Here is a 23,314-nt window from a genome sequence, read left to right as displayed (position 1 = left end):
ATGAGAGGGAGGAGCAGCCTGTAAATTATTCGAGGAGAAGGCGAGTATTTGACACTTTTAATGGTGTCACAATTGTTTGAGCTGAGACATGTCGTCATTGAACATCTAAACGGATATGATCTCCGCGCTTAAAGACCATTCATTGCTCGTATCTGCATGTGACTGAAGGCGGAACTTTGTGCGTTGTAGAGCCGAGGCCTGCACATATTTAAATATCTTCTGATGATTCCACATCAGCTGGTATATCGACAGGTGGTAATGCGCCCGTCATCCCAAAGCCATATTTGTCCACCACTTTCTCTCCTCCCATAAGGTCGTTTGTATCATCGCGTCCTCCTGCCAGCCATCTTTGTAATCTGAAGGAAGTCTTCGCTATATGGTTGAAGACGTCCCAGTTCTCCATCCCGATGGACATCATGGTAGACATGGTCAAGGTCTTGATGAGACGGCCAGGACCAATTTTGTGACAATTGGTCACGAGGGCAATCATGACCCATGCGAAGATACCGAGAACTGATTTCCAAGTTGCCAGACCGGACTGCCAAATCGATAGCCAAATCGCTTGAATGTCTTCTTCAGAACACGCATAGCTGATTGGGGAACGATTAAGGATTGCTTTGCAGTAGATCAAGGACACTTTGCGGATAACGCGATACACCATGTCTGGAAGTACGAAGGGTGATGAAGACTTGTCAGTTCTAAGTGATCCCGCAGAACTGCCTGGGCTCTCGATCGAGCTTGCTCGAGATGATTGGGAAGGTCTTGGAGATTGAAGAGCTGGTGTGTCTTCCGGTAGATCCAGGATCCTCTCATGAAACCAATGAGCCGTTGAGAGAACCCTTTGGACGTGTTCAGAACTTGGATTTCTCGGTAAAGCTAGAACGGCTGAGAACAAGCTCCTCATGTCGTCGAGTATTTGAGCAGTGCTTGGGTGTAATTGTAGAGAATTTGAGCATTCTCTGAAAGATTGCCAGTTGCTAATAAAAGGGGTGTTGAAGGCCGTTTTGAAGGGCATGGTACGAAAATCTCGGAACTCGAAGCCGGGATGTCCATACATGGATGGCTTGATCTCATGTGCGAGCGCCATGACGATGTCGTGACTGTACCACGTCAGATTCTTGTATGACGAAGATCAAGGTACCGCAGCTGCAGCATTCTCTTGGCAACTGCTGTGCAACAACTTACATGAGGACCATCTTGGCCAGATAACCACGCAAACCGAGCTGAGACAGTCCACCTCTCAGGTTGATCATCCCTCTCAGACCACTAAGGTGGGCTTTTAAATCATGCGTAGCGCCCCAGTACCAAGAGTCTGCAATCATCTGGACAACGCCAAGGACTAAAGTATCGCTCGTCTGTGCTTGTTGGTCCGTGAGCTGAGAATTCAGCATCCGATAAACCTGGTGCTTATGTGCGTATTGTAAAGCCTTGGGAAGATAACGGGTTTCAGACAACCAGCATGATGATGTAAATAAGACGATTTGGAGAAGGAGGGGATCTTGCAAAGTGCAGGGAATCCAGAAGTTCATGAACTCGTTCGCAGGATCCGGGTTACCGTCTACTGCGCATTTGAAGCGTGAGAGTAATTGCAAGTCTAGACCACACGTATTAGTGAACAAGGAGACGGAAATGAGAAACGTAACTTACGAATGCGTACTAACTCCTTGTTTAGCTTGGTAGGTTTCATGGGAAGGTACTCTAGCTGCACTGCAGAGCCATCAACTGGCGGAAGCATATTGTACCGCTCATCGTGATCTTGAGACCCTAAGATCTCTGTGACCCGTTCCTTAGAATAATTGAGTTTGGCTTTTGTGGTGCTCTTTGCCGTAATGGTCCATACAGACTGAGCTATGGTGTCGTCGTCGTCACCATTTGCTGATGACTGAATCTTGTAAGGTAACCATAGATCAGTTCGTGGTTGTGTAGCTGAAGTGGCGACGGATGTGCTAGGACTAGTTGCCGAGGAAGATGGTGATCTTTCATCCTCGAGATAATAGAGAGCGTCTTGGATAGACGCAGGGTTGAGATGTGAGTAAGGGCCTTCTCGTACATCTACCACTAGAGGTGGTTTAGGACGTGAAGCTATTGGATGATGTCTAGAGCATGTTAGTCGCTGTAGAAGAGAGATCCTGGAAGGGCAATGACGGAGGGTTTATCCACGGTAGGCCAAATACACTGACCTTTTGGAAGACTTGACTTCATATATACATTCAGGTGAGGGAAACCGACGAAAGCAATTTGTACATGGTTGACTTTGAGAGCACTATAAGCATGTTAGTCGGGTTTTATCTGGCTTTCGTTTAACATTATGGTGGCAAACAATTAGGCTGAAAAGACCAAAGATACACCACTTCAATTGAGAAGACCTCAATGAAGAAAACCCACCTTTTGCTTGCGACGACGGCATTCAAGGCACGATGACGTTTGTCGCGGAGCTCGTTGTCGAGGTGCGACTTGCATCGGCGTGGCTCCTAGTACCGGCATCATCGTTCCACCAACAACTTTAGCGATTTCCTTTATCGCTTTGCAATACCCCAAAAATGATCAAATCGAGAATGACAGGCGATCTATGTTGGTAATATTCGGTGTCCCCTTGACGTCGTTCAAGCGATTGATTGGCTCAGCACTCCCAAATGAGAACCGGTCAGAGACACTGAGTGAGGTTGTTGGTTCAACGACAAGCCAGGGGTCAACCAGGATTGCGGCGGATGGTTGTTGGTTCTAAATCGAAGATGCAGTTTGTGTGTGCAAACTGCAGGGAGAAAAGAAGATGGGTGTGTCTTTTTTTTGGGCTCAATGACTGAGATGCCCGATGTTGTAGGGGTTCAATTGAGAGCCATGTTTGTTCCTCAAGAGGAGCAGAGACAGGAAGAGAGAGAACAGATGGGAGTATATCTAATCTCAATTCAAGCGCGAGGCCGAGCGTCCTTTGCCTGTTGACCAAACGCGGCAACGGGCGGCTGTAGGCTGTAGGCTGTGTCCTTCTTCCCAGGCCTGGTCCAGGGAGGGATTGTCTGGTTGCAGTGCAGTATGCGTGTCTCTGGCGCAAAGTTGCGTGGATGCTGGGAGTCTCTTCCTCTCGCCTCTTCTCTTCTCTTCCTTTGGATACGCGGGTTGTTGAAAGATCCAATATCGATACAATGTCACCCCCAGTACAGTATCGAAGAAAAGGACCTGTCTTGTTTTCCCGTCGTTGAAGATGACAGAAACTCTCAATTCTTCAGAGGCGTTTGACAATATGCCAAGCAAAAACTAGAACAAAGAAATGTCGAACCAGGGTCCGCGTGTCTTTCCGTGGGTGCCGATCACAGTGACAATACGCTTGCTTGCTCTTTCTCCCCTCCCTTCTAGCGGATGTGATGGAACAAAGAGAAGAAGTTGCCTGGAAGAGAGAGAGAGAACCCAGACCCAGCAATGGTGATGCTGTTATGCACCTCTTCTCGTGGTGACGGCAATCGTACCGAGTCTCGAACTTGGATTAACACGCCCTAGCCAGAAACGTTTGCTACAAACTCTCCAATTAAAGACGACAAGCTCAACCTTGAATCGAAGGTTAAATCGTGAAGCTATCCCAAAACGGTCAAGCATAGTCGCGAATATCGACGGATGGGCGAATGGATTCTCATTTTAGCTCCAAGGCGAGCTTTCAGCTGCCTCGTGGTAAGCCGTGACCAGTCCATTGTCTCAATTGACAGCTGCTGATAACGAAAAGAGCGAACCGTGCGTTACACCGTAAGAGAGCGTATAAGAATCCTACGACATCCCTCGCAGGAATATTCGTCGTAGACCAGAGGCAAACAGGGGTTTATTACGACTTTCTTACCTACCGTACGATCTATCAAGGCCTAGACCTCGACAGGGAATAATCAGTGGGGGGCCGGATGCTACCGCGAGCTGTCGTATCGAAGATCTGCTTACCCGCGATCTTAGAGCTCTCAAATCCTCCGAGTACCAGCTGATCAAACAATGAGACAAAAAAATTCCAAGAAATCCCATTTGTCATTTTAATTAACCTTCATATCTCCGAAGAGAATAGGCAGCCGTTATGAATAAAAAGCTAGTTTCCATTATACAAGTACAGCCACATTGACCAACAGATATACAGCTAAGAATCCAGCATCTTTCCATCAATTTCATAACATCAAGTACATTCAAAGGTTCGCGTCCAAGTAAAACCAGGTGGTATCTAGTCGTGCAGAAGCAGAAGCAGAAGCAGAAGAAACAAGAAACATCATCACCAATTCCTCCACCCGCAACGCCAGTCTCATAATCGTTCTAGGTCTCATTTCATGGATTTTCGTAGATTCGAGCTCGTATCAAGAATCGAGACGTCATTTTTCATACCCAAACTCAAATTGCAGGGATCATCTCATGAGGAAGCCGCATCAAAATATGCTTATCTTCCCCGGTAGTCCGGCTTTCGGGCCATGTTCACGGGCGGGGGCTCGTCATCGTCTAACGGGTAAGGAGGCGCGGCCGCAGGCACTCTTCGACCTTGATGTTGCTGGCTCTCCGGGAGAGGCGTCTTGGGTGGCAGCGGCGGCGGTTCAATCCGTGTCGGTGGCGGCGCGGCCATGTTGGGAGGTGGCCTGGGATACTCGTCTGGGCTCACAATAGCGATCAAGTCTTGGCCCGACACACCTTCGCGGTACTGCGCCGGTGTAGGTGATGATACTGCCAAACGATCCTCTGGATGTAGAGCCGGAGCGCTGGCGCTGGGGCCACGAGGTCCCAAGGGAGGAGAGTTGGGAACGTTATGCGGTACAGACGTTTCTGCGTGCATTCGTTCGTTGGAGCTTCGTGGCGAACCGTTATGGTTGTTGTTGCGGATATGCAAACTATCTGACCCCGACTCGAACGAAGACCGGCTCGCGGGGCTGTGAGGAAGTGGAACAGTAGTTGGAATATCTCCTGCAAGCTCAAATGCCATAGGCATCTCCCATGTGGTTGAAGTTGACTTGACAAGTTCTGGGATTCCTTCGGGAGCTCGTGCGTGACGGATCCTGGCTCGGTGAATTTTGGCAAGCTTTGAAGAGATACCCTGAATCATCTTTTGCTCGGCCTCCCTTGACATATACCGTCGAGTACCAGTGCTGATTTCGCCCAGTCGGTTCCACTCATTCATTCCAAACTCACCAACACCAACTTCCACGTTGAGGCGGTAGTAGGCGTCAATACTGACATTTCGCCTTCCAAGGTGCTCGCGCATCATGTACTCGTGAATCTTCTCGCAACCCTCGATCTTGGAGATCAACTTCCTACGCGCCTCGGCAAAATCGCCCAAGAAGCCTTCATACCACACCTGCGAATTCGAATCGCTGCCCTTGGGCCGTCTGCCAGTACCGACGCTAACAAAGACACCCACTTCGCGACCGGGCCACTCGTTGACCACAGCTTCGTCCAGGGCTTCTGGACTAGGGTTGAAAGTGCCGACACCGTCATCGTGAAAAACTGATTGACCAATGGTGATGGGCTTGAAGGCCAATCCGATCGCACAAGTGGCTCGACCGGCCTGCCAAATCTTGCAGTCGAACTCGGGGGGAGGTTCTTTTCGAGAATCGTAGGATCGCAAAAGAGCGGCGGGTGAACCTCGAGGAGAACCCTTGTAAACTGCTGTTACCGCGCTAGAAAATATGTTAGCGATGCTGTCATGGGGAGAAGGCAATTGAGGTTGATGACTCACGTTTTGGTGCGGGTTTCTCGATGATCGTATAGGCGCGCGTTAGGATCACCGTATCTCGAGTTATACGCAGGTCGATACGCCATTTGCGAAGCGGGACTGCGAGCGCTAAAGCTAACGGTGCTTGCATTGCTCTGGTTTCGGCGAGGGGCACCGGCGCTTGAGTACATCGCAGCGTTGAGAGGATTGGTGAGGGGAGAATCGGAGCCATCGTTGCCTTCCCTCTCCTTCACAGTGTGTTCTTGCACAGCTGCCTTGATAGCCTCCTCGAGCTTGCTGGCCTTGAACAAGGTTGACCTATAAGGAATACCCGCAATAGTCTTGTCGGTCTGGAAAACCATGCGCGTTAGACGAACGTAGAGCTCCTTACACGTCTCGAGGTCAAGACGCAGCCGACCCAACATCAAGGCGATCAGCCCGCCTGTACCAGTACCGACGATTAGGTCGAAATGATCGCATGGCTTAGGAATTTCGTGTCGCTTGGGAGCGCGGCCTTCGATCTCGACAAAAGTTCGGTGCATAAGCTCCTGGATGATAATGAATATGGAGTAACCGCGGACACCTCCTCCATCTGGCGCGTATTAGCATTAGACCAAACAAGGCAGACGTCATCTTGGCGGGCGCTTACCGAGTGATAGAACTCGAAGAGGCGGGCCTTTGGTAGTATCCTTTCTCCTGACTCCGCCGGAGTCCATGGGCGCAGAGGACGTAGTTGTGTTGCGGCTTGGGCTTCAATCGAGTAAAGGAAGATGAGATACAGGCGATCTGGGTGTTTGCAAAGGTGTCACTGTCGCGCACAGCTGTTGGTGAGCTGTAGAAGGTCTTGGCTCTTGTCGCTTATCGAGATCAGGTGGGCGGTTGTGTTCAGAGGGTTGAAGCTGATCACGCCGCGTGGGCTAAGATGAGTGGTCTTTGATGTTTTGGAGAAGTTGAAAGCTCAAGATTTGATTGATCTAGGTACAGTAAGGCAGATTGTGGGCAGCCCAGGCAGTCATAGTCATAGTTCTCAGCAGAGCAGTTCTTGGCTGGCAGTGAGCGACAACCCAAGACTAAAGAGTCTGCACTACGTAACGTAACGCAGGTCGCCCCGCCTCATGGAAGCCCAGGGCAGCCATTTTTGGATCCATCATCCCTGGAAGCCCTGACGCAACAGTGAGCGGACCTCTCGGATTTGCGCGGGAGTCAAGCTCGTCAGTGGAGGAATCTTGGAAGCCTCTGCTGGGAACAGCGAGATGGTGCCCCTCGACCCCTGTAAATTTTCGAGTCTTTGACTGCAGAGGCGACGGGAACTTGCCCAGGCCTGGAAACTCACGCGCCACTTGACATCCTGACAGCGGCTTGTCTTGTGGTTGGACACAGGACATTTCTCCTGGCTACTGCACGTTTAATAGAGGACATGGGGGATGCAGATGATGATCGCTGAATCCCTCTCTGCTCGTCCAGTACGCGTAGAAATCATGAGATCCAATTGTCTGGGCTGAAACGATGACCATACAAACTCTACATCCCGTCCGTCCCATGTGGTTCGCAGACACGAGACGGCTGGAGAGTGGCTGTGTAAGCTTGGCTGTTCTCTTTTCAACCACCCATGCTCTCCCGCCCGTTCACGGGCCCATCGATTGTTCTTGGCGTGTTCCAAAAGCTTTGGCTTTTTTTGCCTCGATGATCTTGGCTTGTGGTTTGTAGAGATAAATCGCCTGCGTTTGATCTACGAAACGAATCAACGGGAATGGGCAGCTCCGTCGGAAAGCCCATATTCGATGGGATTTACAGTCACGGAAATAGAACGACCGAAGATGGAAATTGTTAGTCCGCTGTAGGCTCTGATTGGCTGCGTAGATCTTTGGACTGTGGCTGTGCTCGCCACACTCCCGCAACCGAGCCTCGCCCACTTGTCAGTTGTCACTGTTCAGGGTTTCTTATTAGAATCAGGGACATTAACGATCTCGTCTCCATATTGGGAATGTTGGGTTTCTCAATACCGATTCTTGAAATCTCCATGAGGGAGCCAAGTGATGATACCTAAGAGAACCACAATTACCTCCATCGAGTTACATGGTGCACCTGGACTTTTTAGGCTTCGACGGGAATCCACGGATTAGTTGAACGGTACGCCCAATCTTCGGCACACGGCACCAAGGTTGTATCTTTACTTTACACGAGTGCTGAATGAGACGCGCGGTCTTTCTTTTCGTCGAGAATCTTCTGACTGAGATACGAGGGTTAAGGATTCAACCTCGTAATCAACCTTGGGGCTCAACAATTTTGCTTACGAAGTTCGATCAAATACGCGGTTGTTGTACTCATCAACCTATTGGCGAGGTGTTACTTACAATAGAAGTAGATTAAATCCTTCTGGCCTTGTGTTCCTTAAGTAAGTATTTGTAACACCCAAAGATGGAATGGAATGTCAAGAATGCAAACTGATGTGATTACGGTAGAATGAGGAGATACAATGTCTCCGCTTACTGCAGCAGGCTCTGGATTCCCCCCAGCCTGCCAGCCTCCACTTACACCCACCTGAATCTATTTCAGAACCCTACAGAGTATCAAATGAAGCTGTCAGCATCTTTCCACTTTCGTTATACTAGTTGGTATCATCGCATTCGAAAGGAAAAGAAGGATACATCGCGCTTTCAGCGAATGGACGGGGGCTTTGCTATTCTCTACTAATCTTAGACGATAGTTAGACGAAACCTCCTCCACATGCAACTTGAGCAGTTGAGTTTTGCCGAACCAACAGGGATACGTGCTGCATCTCAAACAATAGGATTGTTTAGATGCGTCAGCCCTGCCCACACCGAGGCTCTGCTTTTGTGGTTGCTATCTGCAGACGTACCTCAGGATGCTAGGCTGCGAGGCAAGTGATTCTTATCACTTATGCAGCCCAATGGCCTCATATGTGAGCGACCAATCCATTGACTTTCAAGACATCTACTATCTACGCTGGAGGCTTCGGCTTGCATGGTCTCGTGCCAAAGAGCATAATGGAGCAAGCTCAAGGTCTACAACGACTGGCGACACAGGCTGTGCTTCTGCAATCAGTGTTACCGTTGTGCATGCTTAGGACAAGGTTGCCGAGCGGCCCTCTCGCCAGGTGCTGCATTCATTCGTCAAAGACCCGGCTGTTTCGTGTTCTGCTCTCCTACTCGCCCTCCACGGCGCAGCAGCTGTTGCTGGCTGTCCACAGCCGTGTTGACAAGTCGACACGGCTCGTCCGGGGGTTGAGTTGGGTGCGCCATTTCTCCACTCCGAAAACTCATTGCTGCAATACTTTCGATTTGGTTATGCCATGGTGACATTGAAGTATGAATCGAATGATAACCGAGGACGATAGCAAGTGTTTGGGTGTAGACGATTGAGGGGCTTGCGCCGTTGAAACTTTGAAAGCTGATCAGCTTGAGCTAAAACGCTGCAACTGCAAAACAGATCTCAGGGTCTCAATAAGCGGCCCACAAAGGACAGACCCCAGACCAGCCTCGGTGCTCTTGGTCTCGTCGTAGTTAGCGTTCTGGTGGGTTAGGATAAATTCACACACTGTAGTGCCTCGATACAGGGGAGATAAGTAGGTCAGGTAATGAGGACATTGTCAGTAGAGGCTGTTATCAGAGTTCGGAGAGTGAAGTTAACTCAATGAGAGTGATTCACTCCAAAAAAAAAATACTCCAGATTTGACTCGACCATTCCCCAATGTGTCAATCTTATCGCAGCCCACATGCGTCTCAGTGAATCTGTAGCATGTTGTGAGAATAGAGGGGGATGGAGCATGAGGCTCGGATTGGCTGGGCAGTTGTTCAGAGTTGTGTGAGAACTTTAGCTGTGCTGGCCATGGATGATTTGTGCAGCTCAAGGTAGGTAAGGCGCTGGAAATAATGCTGATCTAGGCTTTTCCTCTCCTACCTCCTCCTCCTTCTTTTATCAGCTGAGAACTTTTGTGAAGCCTTCCATCTTTGGTTCCATTCGTCAAACCCCCTCAGTTCAACGTTCAACCCCTCCATAGTAGTTCCAGCTACCTTTTATCTTTTCTCACAGGAGTTGCTGAGACAGCCGAGTTTGCTGCTGAGCTGAGCGAAGTGAGGTGAAATAACCTGATACTGGGAAATTGTTCAAAAGTGAGTACATGATCAGACAATCAGTATGCTCTTGTTGTTCGTACAAGGCGAAACAGCCCCATCTTACCCGGCTCTCGCTGAGGTGCAATGCAATGCAGTACAGTCCGCGTTGACTTGACCTTGCTCTTGGCGAGTGAGAGGCTGACGAAGTGGAGGCGGAGGCCGCCACTTTCAGTTTGGCTCTCCTCTTCTGTGGCATTTCTGCTCGGCTAATAGCCAATGAAGAACCCCTAGCACCAACTGTACCCATCTTCCATGACCTGGGCCTAGGTCGGCCACGATAGCCTCGCCGAGCCAGCCTCACCTGTTTCCCTCTGCCAATTTCTTCTTCTTTCACCTCTTGCGACTTTGAGTGTCTCTTTCCTCGTGGGCGTGCTTTGACTTTCCACATTTCTGTAGCCATTGGCCTCTACCTTGTCCCTCCTTCTGACCTCATCAGCCGAGACTTTTTCGCACATCGTTCGATTTCAATCCCCCTTCGCCTGCCCGTATATTTTTGTTTCGCCGTCTCTATTCACTTCTTTTCGACGTCAATTATACCGAAATTACGACGATATTGATTCTTAACCAACGACTAGGTAGCAGGAACTTTCGTGCTCGATCCCTTGGCCAATTCGTCCTCGATTGATCAATGACCTCCGCCGGCTTAACCTGCTGACGACTGCATCTACATCGACTCACAGCCTTGCCCGATGGAACCTTCGAGTAAAAAGCGAAAGCTGGCTCCTAAGGTCAACACGACTCCTAGCAAGCCGCCGCCGCCAACACAATTCCCTCACGAATCGGTCAGCTTTTATTTCCAGCTTTCCGCATGTCCTTGCTAACCCAGGCTCCGGATATAGCCTCAGCAACATTATCCAGCTCAGGAGGCTGCAGCTCCTCTTTCCGAACGACATGACTTTGAGTCTTTTGCACGGCATCTACAGGATGCTGCTATGCTGATCCAGAGACAGACCGAACGTCACCCATACACTGACGTTTCTGTGTTACTATTAAGGTGGGAAGAAGACGAGTCTGTTGATGAAGACCTGGCTGCACTCGAGCAAGTGTTTCAGAAGCACTACAAATACCGAACTGAGCGATGGCACATTCCCACAGTACCGAACCCTAGTATTAAGCTTGGAGTTCAGATTGCCTCTTTTCTCGAGAACGCAAGAGCCAATCACCTGCTCATTATCTACTATGCTGGCCAGGGCTACGTAAGCTCTGATGGCCAGCTTTTTTGGGCTTGGTGAGTCGAACATTTCTCACATGTCCTCTTCCTCCTGCCTCTGACAGCTTTCCCATAGTAATGCACGAGAAGATGCTGCAAAACTCAAATGGGATGGCGTCCGTTGCCTGTTCGAGGATGCCCAGTCCGATATCCTCTTGTTGTTGGACACATGCGCTGTACCGGATCCTCCCATGGCCGGTAGCCACGGCGTGAAGCAAGCCATAGCAGCCTGCACATCCGATCGTAGCCCAGACAGTACAGAACGCTCCTTTACGTCAAATTTGGTCGAGGCGCTGCAAAAGCTCAGTAGTGGGCGCCCCTTTACGACACAGAAGCTCCACGAGGAAGTGTTATCGCTGAAGCAGCAGCAGCAACTGGTTCAGACTCCCCGGCAAACGAATGGCAGTACCTCGAATACACATTCGTCCCCACATTATCCGGTTTTTATGCCCCTGACACCTGGAAAGGGCCATAGTATTGCTCTTGCGCCAATGCCCACCAGACCTCGTTCAGAATCACAGAACGGAGTCGACACAGAGGGCCAAGGGAACCGCGAAGAACAGCTCATTGACCCAGAGTCAGTTGTTGACCTTAGGTTTGAAGAGCACCGTGTCCTCGTTTGTACAACCTTTGTTGGTGATGCTAGCCCAGATATGTCCTTTTTCTCCCAATGGCTCCAAAGCACACCGCCCCTTGGCGACAAAATCGCCGTGGAAGGCATGTTCCTTGGACCGCCGACAATGCTCCTTATCTCCATGCCCCACTCCATTTGGAACGTGGTGCAGCACGACAAAGTTTGTTGCTTCTTGGGGTACATAAGCTCTCACAACATGATTCACTTGTATCACAGACTTGTAGGTTCTTCTGGTATCAAGCCATCTGCAAGAGAAGTCGAGGATGGCCGAATTCTTCTAGAGGCAAGGGACCACGCATATGGAACGCCTGCACGTGTTCGACGAGACGAAGGTCACGATATCACTTTCCATTCTCCGGCCGTGAGGGAAACGCCCAATTCTGTAGAGCGAAAGGAGCATCTTCCACAAACTAGTCCTTCAGCCCCATCGTATGCGAACCCAGCAGGTGGACATGGCAAACCGAAAGACGAAGTGGAGGACTCTGCGGAGATGCAGGAAGCCGCTGAGCAGTTGAAGGCCTTAAGCCACGTTCGGCATCGAAGCGACGAAACTCAAAATATCAACAGGCCGCGCACGATTCTTCCTGACGGAATGCCTGACATAAGACCTGAGGGCGAGACTGAGGAGCATAGTAATGATGATCCTTTGGCAACACTTCGCAATGCCAATGCAGCAGCCAAGCCGCCACGACGGTCGCTCCCCAAGCAGGACACGCGTTGCAACCACTGCAGTCATGCTCCTTTCAAGGATTCATCTTCATTGAGGAAACACATTGCTGCGGCCCATACAAGGCCGTTCCCATGTGCGTTCTCATTCGCTGGTTGTACCAGCACTTTTGGCTCCAAGAACGAATGGAAGCGACATATTGCATCTCAACATCTATGTCTGCAGTACTATCGTTGTTCATCCTGTCCCCAGAGCACGGCCGAAGGCAAGGGCAACGAGTTCAATCGCAAAGACTTGTTCACTCAACACTTGCGACGAATGCATGCACCTTTTCAGATTAAGAGAGCGATTGCTAAGGGCGATAGTAAACTACAATCTGAGTGGGATACGCATGTGAAGGACATGCAGGTGTCTTGTCTCGTTCAGCGTCGGTTACCACCGCAGCGCTCAGCATGCCCAAAGCAAGGCTGCCAGAGCATCTTCGAAGGCCCATCGTCGTGGGACGAATGGACCGAACATGTTGGTCGGCACATGGAGAAAGGCGAAGGTGGCAGGCTTGGAGTTGATGGCCTTCTGGCCCAGTGGGCACTGGATGAGGGTATCATTGAGCGTAAGCCTGATGGCGAATACCGGTTGTCGGCAAGCAACGGTATGGGAGGCGGCGGGCTTACTGGGGGTATGAGTGGCAGCAGCGCAGCTGTTCCCCCTGTCTTTGAACAGAAAGAGTCGACTCTGACATCAACATCGACACTGGAACCCTCACAGCCGGCAGAAGAATCCTTGATCATGGATACAAAGCCTTCAGAAGACAGGATGGAGGTTGACACTCCAGAGTGAAGAAAAATTTGGCGCTTGGTGACTGACTACAGGACCCATGTTACGAATCAGTGCAATGCACTCAACGATATGACGAAACGAAGTAAATGACCTGAGATTTTATACAGCTTTCCTTTCTTATAGTAGTGACGGTCGCTACCTTGCTCAGCAGTCACTCGCTTAGATGACCTCTCATGAAGACTACCCTGACGGATTGAGTTCAATCCGGCTGGAGTTATGGGAAATGTAAAAGGATACAAAAAGTCAATGATCAAAATAAGAGACAATCAAATGAGCTTGCCAGTATGAGTGATCCTGCTTTTGTATAGTACAGGGAATGGCTTGTTCCTGAATATAAGGGTCCATGTTCTAAAGTTAGGTCATCCCTAGTAGATATGATCAATTGGAGTTTGTCTTGAAGTGCCAAAGAATTAGGACCTTGCCTTGAAATTATTACTCGTCTTATACAAAAAACTCCATCTTCTATCAATCTTTTGTTCAGGGGTTTTCTTCAATCGTTGTCAATCAAGGTCCACCGTCATCGGTAAAATAATTTTGCGCCCCTCCGAATGCTGGTGAAGTGTCGCAGTGTTGAGGGGGGGGGGGGGAACCGCTAGGCTATACCAAATCAAGCATCCAGCTCCATCCACAAACAAGGCTAAGACAACCAACACCATCCTCCAAACGCTCAAGACGTAGGTTCCCGGGTGGACAAGACATGAGCTTTCAAGCGCCTCCAAGCCCGAACCCCCACGATCCACCATTATCCTCGCCTTCTTCTCCCGCGCCTGTGCCATCTCCAACGTCTACGGCGCGTCACTACCAGCAGCAACAACAGTACCAACAGCAGCAGCACTCCCCGCAACCGCAGCATCAGTGGCAGCAGCAGCAGATCGCTATGATGAATGGTATGAATGGGACGAACATGGCTGCCGGGATGCCTGTTCCTACGCCTGCGGGCCACCAAGCTGAACTTAACTACATCTATGGTATGGTTGAGGAGCTCAGCCGCCAACTTGCAGAGAACCGAAGAGTTACAGAAGATATTGTCAATGGTTTAGGACGAGTGAGGAACAGGGCGAGGGCACAGGGGGTCAGCAATTCACAAGTCATTGAAAATGCTGCCGATGATATAAATGGCATGTGCCCAATCTCACACTCGCTGAAACCACAGCTAACCTATCCAGGCCAAGAACAAAACATCGACGCTCTCGTATCCCTCCTCACAGAGTCTCTCGAAAAGGCAAAGTTCAGCCGTGACGCTAATGCCAAACTCCTCTCGCAATACGCCAATGCCATGGCAAACCTCCTTCGACAATTCCACGAGTACAAGACAAAGCACGTCAGCGACGTAGCAGCCTGGCACCGCTCCTACCGTAAGCAACTCGCCGATGCACGCGACGAGAACGCTCGTCTTCGCGAACAAATCTGGCAGATGCAAGCGCACGCAGGCCGCGCCAACGAAAGCCTCCGCGAGTACCGGCGCAAGTACGACGAAGACGAAGGTCGCTGGAACAAACTCGTCGATGAGAAGGCACATCGTCAGGAGTTGCGGTTCTGGAAGCGCATGGCTATGCCTGAACTCGATGATGATGATCCCTACTGGAGTGACGATGATGATATTATCGATCCGGCTGAAAAGCAAAGGCTGCATGAACTGGACCTTAAGGCGGCGCAGGAGCAGCTGGACAGTCAGGCGGAGGATAGTGATGGGCAGGGTCCGCCGCCTCAGCTGCCGCTACCGGGTATGGGGATCGGGATGGGCATGATGGGAGGTATTCCGATGCAGAGAGAGGATTCCGGGGCTTCGCATGGTGTACCTGCGCTGCCACCTCGACCGTCGAGTGCGGCGTCAAGTACAGGGTCGACGGGGCAGTAGGGGGGAGTTTTTGAAGGGCACGGAGACGACTTGAAAAAATGGGAATGTTTTGATTTAGCGATACCCAAGACATGAATGGATATGTACTATAGGAATAAATGGATTTTATGTGTTAGCAATATACTATTGCATGGCTTTCCTGAGCATCAGGAGCCACGAAGAATGAAGCGGTATCTTGCATAATTCGGTGTCCATGATCATAAATGGTGGCCATTAAAAGAGAAACTGGTCAAGTATTGGATTAAGTATCATTTTATACTATCTTTCGTAACCCCATTTCCGATATCAAATTATGGTATGCCGCCTGTGTTGTACACTACTCTTACATCAAATATCCCAACCGTGTATCCAGTCCGGTCAACTCCCCGCTCACCCTTATAGCATCAACTTCATGTTCATGTCCCTAACGCGAATGGTTAATAGCCACTCTGCTCCTTTCGCTGATCTCCATCACCGCTACCGCCACCCTCACCATCCTTGGCTCCAGCAGCTGCCTCCTGAATACCCTGCTCATCACCTCTCAGCTTGGCAAAGTATGCTTTGATATCTTCAGCGCCAATAGCTTGTCCACTCTCAGCGAACTGCTGGAAGAATGGCTTGAGTCGCTCCTTGAGGTGATTGTACGCCATGACACCCTCAATGGCCCGCACGCGGTCGACATTGCGAAGTGCGCTCTCGCCACGCTCGAGGAGACTGCCACTGCCATGTGAACCACCACCATTACCACCTGCCTGGGAGCCACCGTCGGACAGAGGTGGTTCATAGACTTCTTCCTCTTCGAGGAGCTGAGGGTGGGGGTTGAGGTTAGGATAGCAGGATGAGCAGCGGCAGAAGGCTTCGCGGAAGTCTTCCTTCATGAAGAGCGAGAACTGGCCCTGAGGGGCAGGAGGGAGATTCTTCAGCTTGCATGGGAGTGTATCTGTGGATGATGTCTCTGCGGGCTTTGCATCTTCAGGAAGGGTCTCACTCTTTACACGCTTAGCTTCTGTAGACTCCTCGGCATCATCTTCGGCCTTGCGCTTTCGCGAGTCTTGGGCGGGCTCGTCTGTAGGAGCTTGCTCAGTAGCAGTAGCAGGTTCCTCTTTGACAGGGGCTGCCTCAGCTTTTGTTTCTGAGTCGGCTTGGTTGACGAAGACTGCCGGAAGAAAGCCTGAAGTACCAGCGTAGCGCTTGATCCAGGGATGCGCATCGACACACTTGTAACACAGGAAGGCTTCGAAGGCATCTTCCTCTGGGAATCCTGGGGGCATGGGGACGTCTTCATCCTCTTCCTCTTCCTCAGCGGCAGGCTGGGCAGTACCGTTCGTCTCTCCAGACTTCTCGGCAGAATTCTGCTGCTCTTCGTTACCCTCGGTAATGGTCGTCAATTTGCCTTCGTCAGCATTCTCTTTAGCTGCCTTCTTAGGCTTCTCCATCTTCTCGAACCAGTTAGGTCCCATGCCAACAAGACAACCTGGGTGATACCAGTCTTCGCCGCATCCACCCGTTTCAGTTGTTCCGAGACCAAGACACTGGAACATTGTACCCTTCTGTTGGAACGGATCATAGTCGCACTCGCAACCGCAGAACCTATTGCGGAAGTTGTGATTGTACTTGTTGTTCACATCGGGCTCCTCGGAGTGAACCCCACCTCGAGTGTTAGTGGCTTCGTTCAATCGAAGAGTACATGGGCTCGTTGATGGGATGCGCTTGGTACCGCAGTCGCATGTGAAGTTGCGCTTCTGGAAGATCTCGACAAGGGTGTGTTCGCCGTGACATTGGATGGAACACGCATAGCAGACACCTGCGGGGGTCCAGTCGTCGCCTTCTTTCGCCGGTGGTGGGTTGCAAGTCAAGCAAGCAAAGACAGCTTGTCGCAGAGGGCCGAGGATCTTGGTGCATGTATCAATGCTCTACAGAGTCGTAAGCGCATGCCGCGGTTGGGAGAGGAGTGGAAACATACGTAAGGCAGTGCCTCGCGGGCATCAGCTTCAAGAGCTTCCTGAGATCGAATAAACCTGGTTGGTGTTAGAGAGTTATCACAGGTTCAGAGGAATTCGTGTCCTACTCAGCGGCTGTTTGCGATGTCTCCGAAGTTTGCGATTTTCCAGAAAAGCTATCCTTGCGTTCTCGAGATTGTTGTTGAGGCGCATCTTGTGCGGGCGCAGAGGCCGAGGGAGCGTCTGCAGACATGACTGCGATCGATTAAATCGTAAGTTCTCGAGTATTCAAGATAAACGTGGAAAAGAAAGAAACAGATGAAAGATGAGAATTAAAGGATCGGATGATAGATTTGTCAGAATTGATGATGCAAGGTTTGATACTTGTACAAGTACAAGCTGAGGAGAAGGGTCAGCTAAAGTATCGACAGTGCGACAGTACCTTACAGCTCGAGTTGGAGGTCGTGAAGCTTGTAAGGTGCTATAATAACGCGGGCATTCGTAGGGACGTGTATCGTGAGGTTCAGGTCGAGTAATTATGTCGCTCTGGGGAAACCACTTTACGCGTGGCACGTCAGTACCAATCAATTAACGCGTCAAGTCGCGCCTTGACACGCGAAATTACCCCTTGTCAACCGCACCCACTTTCATGCTGTCGTTTCCCTTCCAACCATCACCACAAATTGAGCCCCTCAATCTTGACACTTCCAGTTCAAACCAAACTTTTGGTCTTCGGAATTGCTCAGATACTCTATCACGATATCACAAAATCTAGATATCTTTGAAGAGTTGCAATCATGAGGTTTGTCTCCCCAGGGCGTTTACACCATTTAAACGAAAGAAATTAGCTAACAACCACTTGAAGTTCCCCGCTACACCCTTCTTCAGCTCGTCCGAATAGAAAGCGATCGCGAACAGGAGGAAGCGATGGCCCTTCACCAGCAGGCTTCGGCTCAAGCCCTATGCCTTCTTCGCCCCCTGCCGAGTTCAACATGGCACATGGTGTTGAGGATGACGATGACATCGAGGAAGAGGCCCAGATCCAAGACGATATCGACGAGCTCGACGAAATGGCAGAAGACGACGTTGATCTGTTCCGTGAAGGCTACGAGGCCGATTACCAAGAACGGGAGAATGACATGTACGAGGGCATTGGCATTGACGATGAGGGGGATTATGACGAGATGAACCTCGCCGACCGACGTCGGCTAGAAGCTCAGCTCAACCGAAGAGATCAGGCAGTCAGACGGGAAATCCCTAATATTTACCTCGATGGAGATGAAGATGATGGCGATATTGATCTCACAGCTCAGCCCCGACGTCGCCGTCACCATTACGACGAAGATCCCGACGACCTCATGGACACCGATATCATGGCCGAGGAACTCTCGCTGGAAGCACTTGCTGATGTCAAGGCTTCCAACCTCACCGAGTGGGTGTCGCAACCCTCAGTTCAGCGAACCATCAGACGCGAGTTCAAGGCTTTCCTCACATCCTACACCGATAGCTCTGGCTCATCCGTGTACGGCAACCGAATCCGAACACTCGGTGAGATCAACGCCGAGTCTCTTGAGGTCTCATACGAACACCTCTCTGAAAGCAAGGCCATTCTGGCTTACTTCTTGGCCAATGCGCCTCAAGAGATGATCAAGTTGTTCGACGAGGTTGCCATGGACGTTGTTCTGCTTCACTACCCCGATTACGAGCGCATTCATGCCGAGATTCACGTTCGTATCTTTGATCTGCCTGTGCACTACACACTACGACAACTCCGCCAGTCTCATCTCAACTGTCTTGTTCGAGTCAGCGGTGTCGTTACCCGACGATCGGGTGTCTTCCCTCAGCTCAAGTACGTCAAGTTTGACTGCAGCAAGTGCGGTGTGACTCTTGGACCTTTCCAGCAAGAGTCAAACGTCGAAGTCAAGATCACATTCTGTCAGAGCTGCCAGTCGCGAGGTCCCTTCACTCTCAACTCGGAGAAGACCGTCTACCGAAACTACCAGAAACTCACTCTCCAGGAATCTCCTGGAACAGTACCTGCCGGTCGATTGCCACGATCGCGCGAGGTTATCCTTCTCTGGGATCTCATTGACAAGGCGAAGCCCGGCGAGGAGATTGAAGTGACTGGAATCTACCGCAACAACTATGATGCTCAGCTCAACAACCGCAATGGCTTCCCTGTGTTTGCTACCATCCTTGAGGCAAACAACGTTGTCAAGTCTCATGACCAGCTGGCTGGTTTTCGAATGACTGAGGAGGATGAGCACACAATCCGCAAGTTGTCTCGCGACCCCAACATCGTGGACAAGATCATCAACTCAATAGCACCTAGTATCTATGGACATTCTGACATCAAGACCGCCGTGGCTCTGTCGCTTTTCGGCGGTGTTGCCAAAGTAACCAAGGGTGCTCATCACCTTCGAGGTGATATCAATGTGCTCCTCCTCGGTGATCCTGGTACTGCCAAGTCCCAGGTCCTCAAGTATGCCGAGAAGACAGCCCACCGAGCTGTGTTTGCTACAGGTCAAGGTGCCAGTGCTGTCGGTTTGACGGCCAGTGTCCGAAGAGATCCTCTCACCAGTGAATGGACGTTGGAAGGTGGCGCTCTGGTGTTGGCTGATCGTGGAACCTGCCTCATTGACGAGTTCGACAAGATGAACGACCAAGATCGAACATCTATCCACGAAGCTATGGAACAGCAGACCATCTCTATCTCCAAGGCCGGTATTGTCACCACCCTACAAGCTCGATGCGGTGTCATTGCTGCTGCCAATCCCATCGGTGGGCGATACAACTCCACCGCTCCTTTCTCTGCCAATGTCGAGTTGACAGAGCCTATCTTGTCCCGTTTTGATATCCTGTGTGTAGTACGAGACACAGTTGAACCCGAAGAGGATGAGCGTCTGGCCCGATTCATCGTCGGATCACATAGCCGAAGTCATCCTCTCAGCCAGGCTGAGCAGGACTCGATGGAGGTTGAACATGATACACAAGCTGAGACACAAGCCACGAATGGTGGTCGCAAGGCTGAGGGTGAGATCCCTCAAGAGCTACTAAGGAAGTATATCCTCTATGCTCGGGAGCACTGCTCACCGAAGCTCTATCACGTCGATGAGGACAAGATTGCACGACTCTTTGCCGACATGCGACGAGAATCTCTTGCCACTGGTGCCTACCCCATCACAGTAAGTTGATCCTACATCATGAACTCCGCGACATCTCATACTAACAAAAGTCAGGTGCGACATCTTGAAGCCATCATCCGCATCAGCGAAGCTTTCTGCCGCATGCGCCTCTCAGAATACTGCTCATCACAAGACATCGACCGCGCCATCGCCGTCACAGTGGACAGCTTCGTGGGCAGCCAGAAAGTTAGTTGCAAGAAGGCTCTCGCGAGGGCGTTCGCCAAGTACACGCTCGCACGACCTGGTACTCAGAAGAAGGCCGGCGGTAACAGCCAAGCGAGACGGCAGACTGCTGTTGTTGGTTAAAACGGATAGTGTGTTGGTCTGATGTTGCAATGAGGACGGGTGTTTTGGCGAAGAGGTTGGGAATGGATATCAGCTTTGCAATGACGGCTTGTATGATTGAGTTGAGAATACCTCGTATGTAGATTTAATGTATCATGAGATCAAAATTCACGATCACAACGTGTGGATCATCCCGTGTTCGCAGAATTGCTTTTATCATCATGGCAGTCTCTGTATCATGACCTTAGTTCACGAAGCACAACGAGTGTTCGCAACTCAGACCAGAGCTGGTCGTTTCCCTAACTCACAGAGTACTCATGGTGAAAGAACAACGACGCTTCATATGAACAATGCCAGTATTACGGAAAATATCCTTCTCAGAACACTTGCTCTTCGGTTCGTTCACACTACTATGCACTTGGAGTGCTCACTCGATGAGAGGGAATTCAGGCAATAAATAGGCGCCAACTCTCCTGTTGACTCGGCCTTTTCTCCTCAAGACATTCCATCTCAGCAATCTTACCTCGACACTCAACACACTCAACAGCAATCTCCGCTCAACAAAGAAACACCTTTATCCTCCAAACGAACTTTCTACCAACAATCACCATGACTTCCTTAATCAACTTCACGGCTCTTCTCTTTATCTTTGTCAAAATCGTCGGCACAGCGCCCTCAGAGCATATCTTCTAGAAACCTGAAGACTTCCAACGCACTGACGACGATGTTGAAAACGCCCACCGTCACAATGCCAACATCCGAGCATGGTATGATGTCCACAGACGCAACCGCCGATGGGACATTTATCTCGGTCTTTGGCTTGCCAAGCTCGCAGTCGCTCTCCATACTATGGTCGTTACAAACGGCCACTTTCCCGGATCACTGGCTGGGTGGTCTGCCTACGTGGTGGTGTATTTCTTCCTTGCTGAGGTATTGATGATTGTGGAGAGTTTTTGGGGTATTTCCTGTGTCGTATTTGGGTGGTATAACCTACCTGCTATGTGGTTCAATCTTTTAACTCCTTCGCATTTCGAGGTTAGGTTCCTTGTCTGAATAAGTATGATATTGCTGGGTATGTCAATATTGTGCCATTCACCTGAAGCTCTCTCCTGAAACTGAACCACAAGTTGGTTTGGTAACGCAACTGCCAGAAACATTAACTTGACAAACGTGGTCTTACGTAAAGTCAGCAAAGTCCCTATATATAGGAAATAGAAAATAGAAAGAGAAAAACGGTGGTAAACCAATCTCTGGTGTCCCAAATAAAACGGCCTTGTACTTCCCTCCAACCATGAAGATTTGTGATTGTTTCCAGTCTGATCCTCCCTTAAATCGTAGCTCTGTTGGCAGAATCATCGTAAGCGTCAGAGAAAGTCAAGGATAAAGTCAAGGATTCATCTTCCTGACATGGAAGTTGACTTGGCTCTCCTTTGGTCAATATTTGCATATCTAAATACCAACAGCTCGATCACAACGAGGCAGTTTTCATATTGCTATGTAATAGGAGCTACTATCGTGAATATATATATATATGAAGAGAAGTCTGCTCACACGGGTTTTCTGTTTCTAAACTACTCCTGCAGCGTAACTGACCTTTAGAATCAAGGGATTGGTGCTTCAAACCACTCCTCAACAGCCTTTGTGAACTGATCAGGATCCTGAAGCGGCGCAAAGTGACTCACTCCAGTCAAAATCTCGATGTGACTACCCTTGATAGCCTTGTGCAACTTCTCCGGTACATCCCTGTTCACAGCCTCCTCATGCTCAGCCCCAACAATAATAACCCTCGGTCCATCGATAGATCCAAGCTGCTCATCCGTGAACTGGGGAAGTGTAGCCTCCATAGTGGCAACTTTGGTGCCGAAGAGGGTGAAGTTGGCGTGAGGCTGCAGTTCACCGTACTCAGTACGGCAGCGAGAGACAAACTCTGAGAAGATATCTGTGCTTGAGAATGTGGCGTTGGTCTGCTCGGGGTTGGCTGATCCTCCAAAGATAAAGGCTTTCTTGATAGGCTCTGACATGACAGGGTCGATGAGTGCAGCGAGAGTTGTGATGGCACCATCGGACCAGCCAACTACGTTGTACTCGGAAATACCATGGCTCTTCAGCAGATCATTCGTATCTTGAGCAAATCCTTCATAAGTAAAGACATCGTTCTTGTTGAAAGTTGAACGACCGTGGCCGCGACGATCAACAGCGATGACATAGTATCCATCTTTGATAAGACGAGAGATGACGGATCCAAAGTATGCAGAGTAACCTAGACCGCCATGATCCATAACAATAGGGATAGCATCTGCTTTCTTGTTGTACTCTTGCATCCAGAGAGAAACATTGTTGATAGGAGTTGTTCTGTGGGTGATAGGTGCTGGCAGGTCTGGCGTGGGTGGGAGTGTCAGCCAGATTGGCTTCTCCTGACGGGTAGCCAGACCGTTGGCGAGAGCTCCGAAAGCGAGCAATTGTTTGAACAACATTTTGAATCGATTGCTGGTTTCCTCGACCATAGCTCAGGGGCCGTAGAGACATTATATATTCTAATTGGTGGTCTAAGCTGTGATACGAGATAGGCTAACAAATCCCAGTCAATACTCAACTGCCGGAGAGCACGGCTGTTATTAGAAACTCTAAACCAGGGAGCATATTAATTTCATTTAGAAAGACGCTATGCTGGGATACCCTAGTCGAAATACTGTTTTCTGCTTGGTGGATAGTATATCCGTATAGTCTTTCAACGCCGTTGAAAAAACTCTATCTTTCGCTTAACGGACAACTCGGAGTCAACGATCATGCTATCACTGCGCTTATTAACAAAAGCGTCGTAAGTCATTCGACTATCCGAGGTTCCCGAGGCAGGTTGGTTATGTATGCTTCGTGTTTCCAGGTCTTCATTGAGCTTATGATAGGTCGAGTAGTCTTTGTTTGAC

The 23,314-nt window shown here is 50.1% G+C and overlaps 7 protein-coding genes across 7 annotated transcripts; 3 read left to right on the top strand and 4 right to left on the bottom strand.

Annotated features, from left to right (window-relative positions):
* Positions 1 to 208: 208 nt before the first annotated feature.
* On the bottom strand, positions 209 to 2,202 carry FOBCDRAFT_293823 (uncharacterized protein; the record flags this gene model as incomplete). The annotated part of the gene is made up of 4 exons (XM_031185110.3): positions 209 to 1,100; positions 1,186 to 1,594; positions 1,648 to 2,082; positions 2,181 to 2,202. The coding sequence occupies 4 exons, from the start codon at positions 2,200 to 2,202 to the stop codon at positions 209 to 211; spliced, it is 1,758 nt and encodes a 585-aa protein (XP_031040752.3).
* A 1,778-nt stretch (positions 2,203 to 3,980) lies between these two features.
* FOBCDRAFT_319980 (acyl transferase/acyl hydrolase/lysophospholipase) lies at positions 3,981 to 6,737 on the bottom strand. Its single transcript, XM_031185108.3, has 3 exons — positions 6,309 to 6,737; positions 5,684 to 6,251; positions 3,981 to 5,624 (listed from the first exon to the last, which is right to left on the bottom strand). The coding sequence occupies exons 1-3, from the start codon at positions 6,373 to 6,375 to the stop codon at positions 4,397 to 4,399; spliced, it is 1,863 nt and encodes a 620-aa protein (XP_031040750.1). The 5' UTR covers positions 6,376 to 6,737; the 3' UTR covers positions 3,981 to 4,396.
* Positions 6,738 to 8,667: 1,930 nt separating this feature from the next.
* On the top strand, positions 8,668 to 13,143 carry FOBCDRAFT_134917 (uncharacterized protein; the record flags this gene model as incomplete). Its single annotated transcript, XM_059607925.1, has 7 exons — positions 8,668 to 8,913; positions 9,117 to 9,194; positions 9,224 to 9,254; positions 9,713 to 9,753; positions 10,476 to 10,577; positions 10,740 to 11,023; positions 11,082 to 13,143. 7 exons carry the CDS (start codon positions 8,668 to 8,670, stop codon positions 13,141 to 13,143), a joined length of 2,844 nt encoding a protein of 947 aa, XP_059467249.1.
* Positions 13,144 to 13,727: 584 nt separating this feature from the next.
* On the top strand, positions 13,728 to 15,181 carry FOBCDRAFT_224521 (uncharacterized protein). The gene is made up of 2 exons (XM_059609660.1): positions 13,728 to 14,261; positions 14,310 to 15,181. The coding sequence occupies exons 1-2, from the start codon at positions 13,841 to 13,843 to the stop codon at positions 14,999 to 15,001; spliced, it is 1,113 nt and encodes a 370-aa protein (XP_059464992.1). The 5' UTR covers positions 13,728 to 13,840; the 3' UTR covers positions 15,002 to 15,181.
* Positions 15,182 to 15,214: 33 nt separating this feature from the next.
* Positions 15,215 to 17,442, bottom strand: FOBCDRAFT_250810 (putative zinc finger in N-recognin-domain-containing protein). The gene is made up of 3 exons (XM_031185099.3): positions 17,049 to 17,442; positions 16,944 to 16,998; positions 15,215 to 16,893 (listed from the first exon to the last, which is right to left on the bottom strand). The coding sequence occupies exons 1-3, from the start codon at positions 17,171 to 17,173 to the stop codon at positions 15,418 to 15,420; spliced, it is 1,656 nt and encodes a 551-aa protein (XP_031040741.2). The 5' UTR covers positions 17,174 to 17,442; the 3' UTR covers positions 15,215 to 15,417.
* A 155-nt stretch (positions 17,443 to 17,597) lies between these two features.
* On the top strand, positions 17,598 to 20,567 carry FOBCDRAFT_162221 (MCM2/3/5 family-domain-containing protein). Its single transcript, XM_031185098.3, has 3 exons — positions 17,598 to 17,722; positions 17,786 to 20,105; positions 20,160 to 20,567. The coding sequence occupies exons 1-3, from the start codon at positions 17,718 to 17,720 to the stop codon at positions 20,409 to 20,411; spliced, it is 2,577 nt and encodes an 858-aa protein (XP_031040740.2). The 5' UTR covers positions 17,598 to 17,717; the 3' UTR covers positions 20,412 to 20,567.
* Positions 20,568 to 21,838: 1,271 nt separating this feature from the next.
* FOBCDRAFT_224518 (Alpha/Beta hydrolase protein) lies at positions 21,839 to 22,912 on the bottom strand. Its single transcript, XM_031185096.3, has one exon. It carries the CDS (start codon positions 22,892 to 22,894, stop codon positions 21,992 to 21,994), a length of 903 nt encoding a protein of 300 aa, XP_031040738.3. The 5' UTR covers positions 22,895 to 22,912; the 3' UTR covers positions 21,839 to 21,991.
* Positions 22,913 to 23,314: the final 402 nt, after the last annotated feature.

Source organism: Fusarium oxysporum, chromosome V, assembly GCF_013085055.1.
Source record: "Fusarium oxysporum Fo47 chromosome V, complete sequence".
NCBI lineage: Eukaryota > Fungi > Ascomycota > Sordariomycetes > Hypocreales > Nectriaceae > Fusarium > Fusarium oxysporum.
Note: the sequence above shows the minus strand (reverse complement) of the source record. Positions and strands in the feature narration are given on the sequence as shown.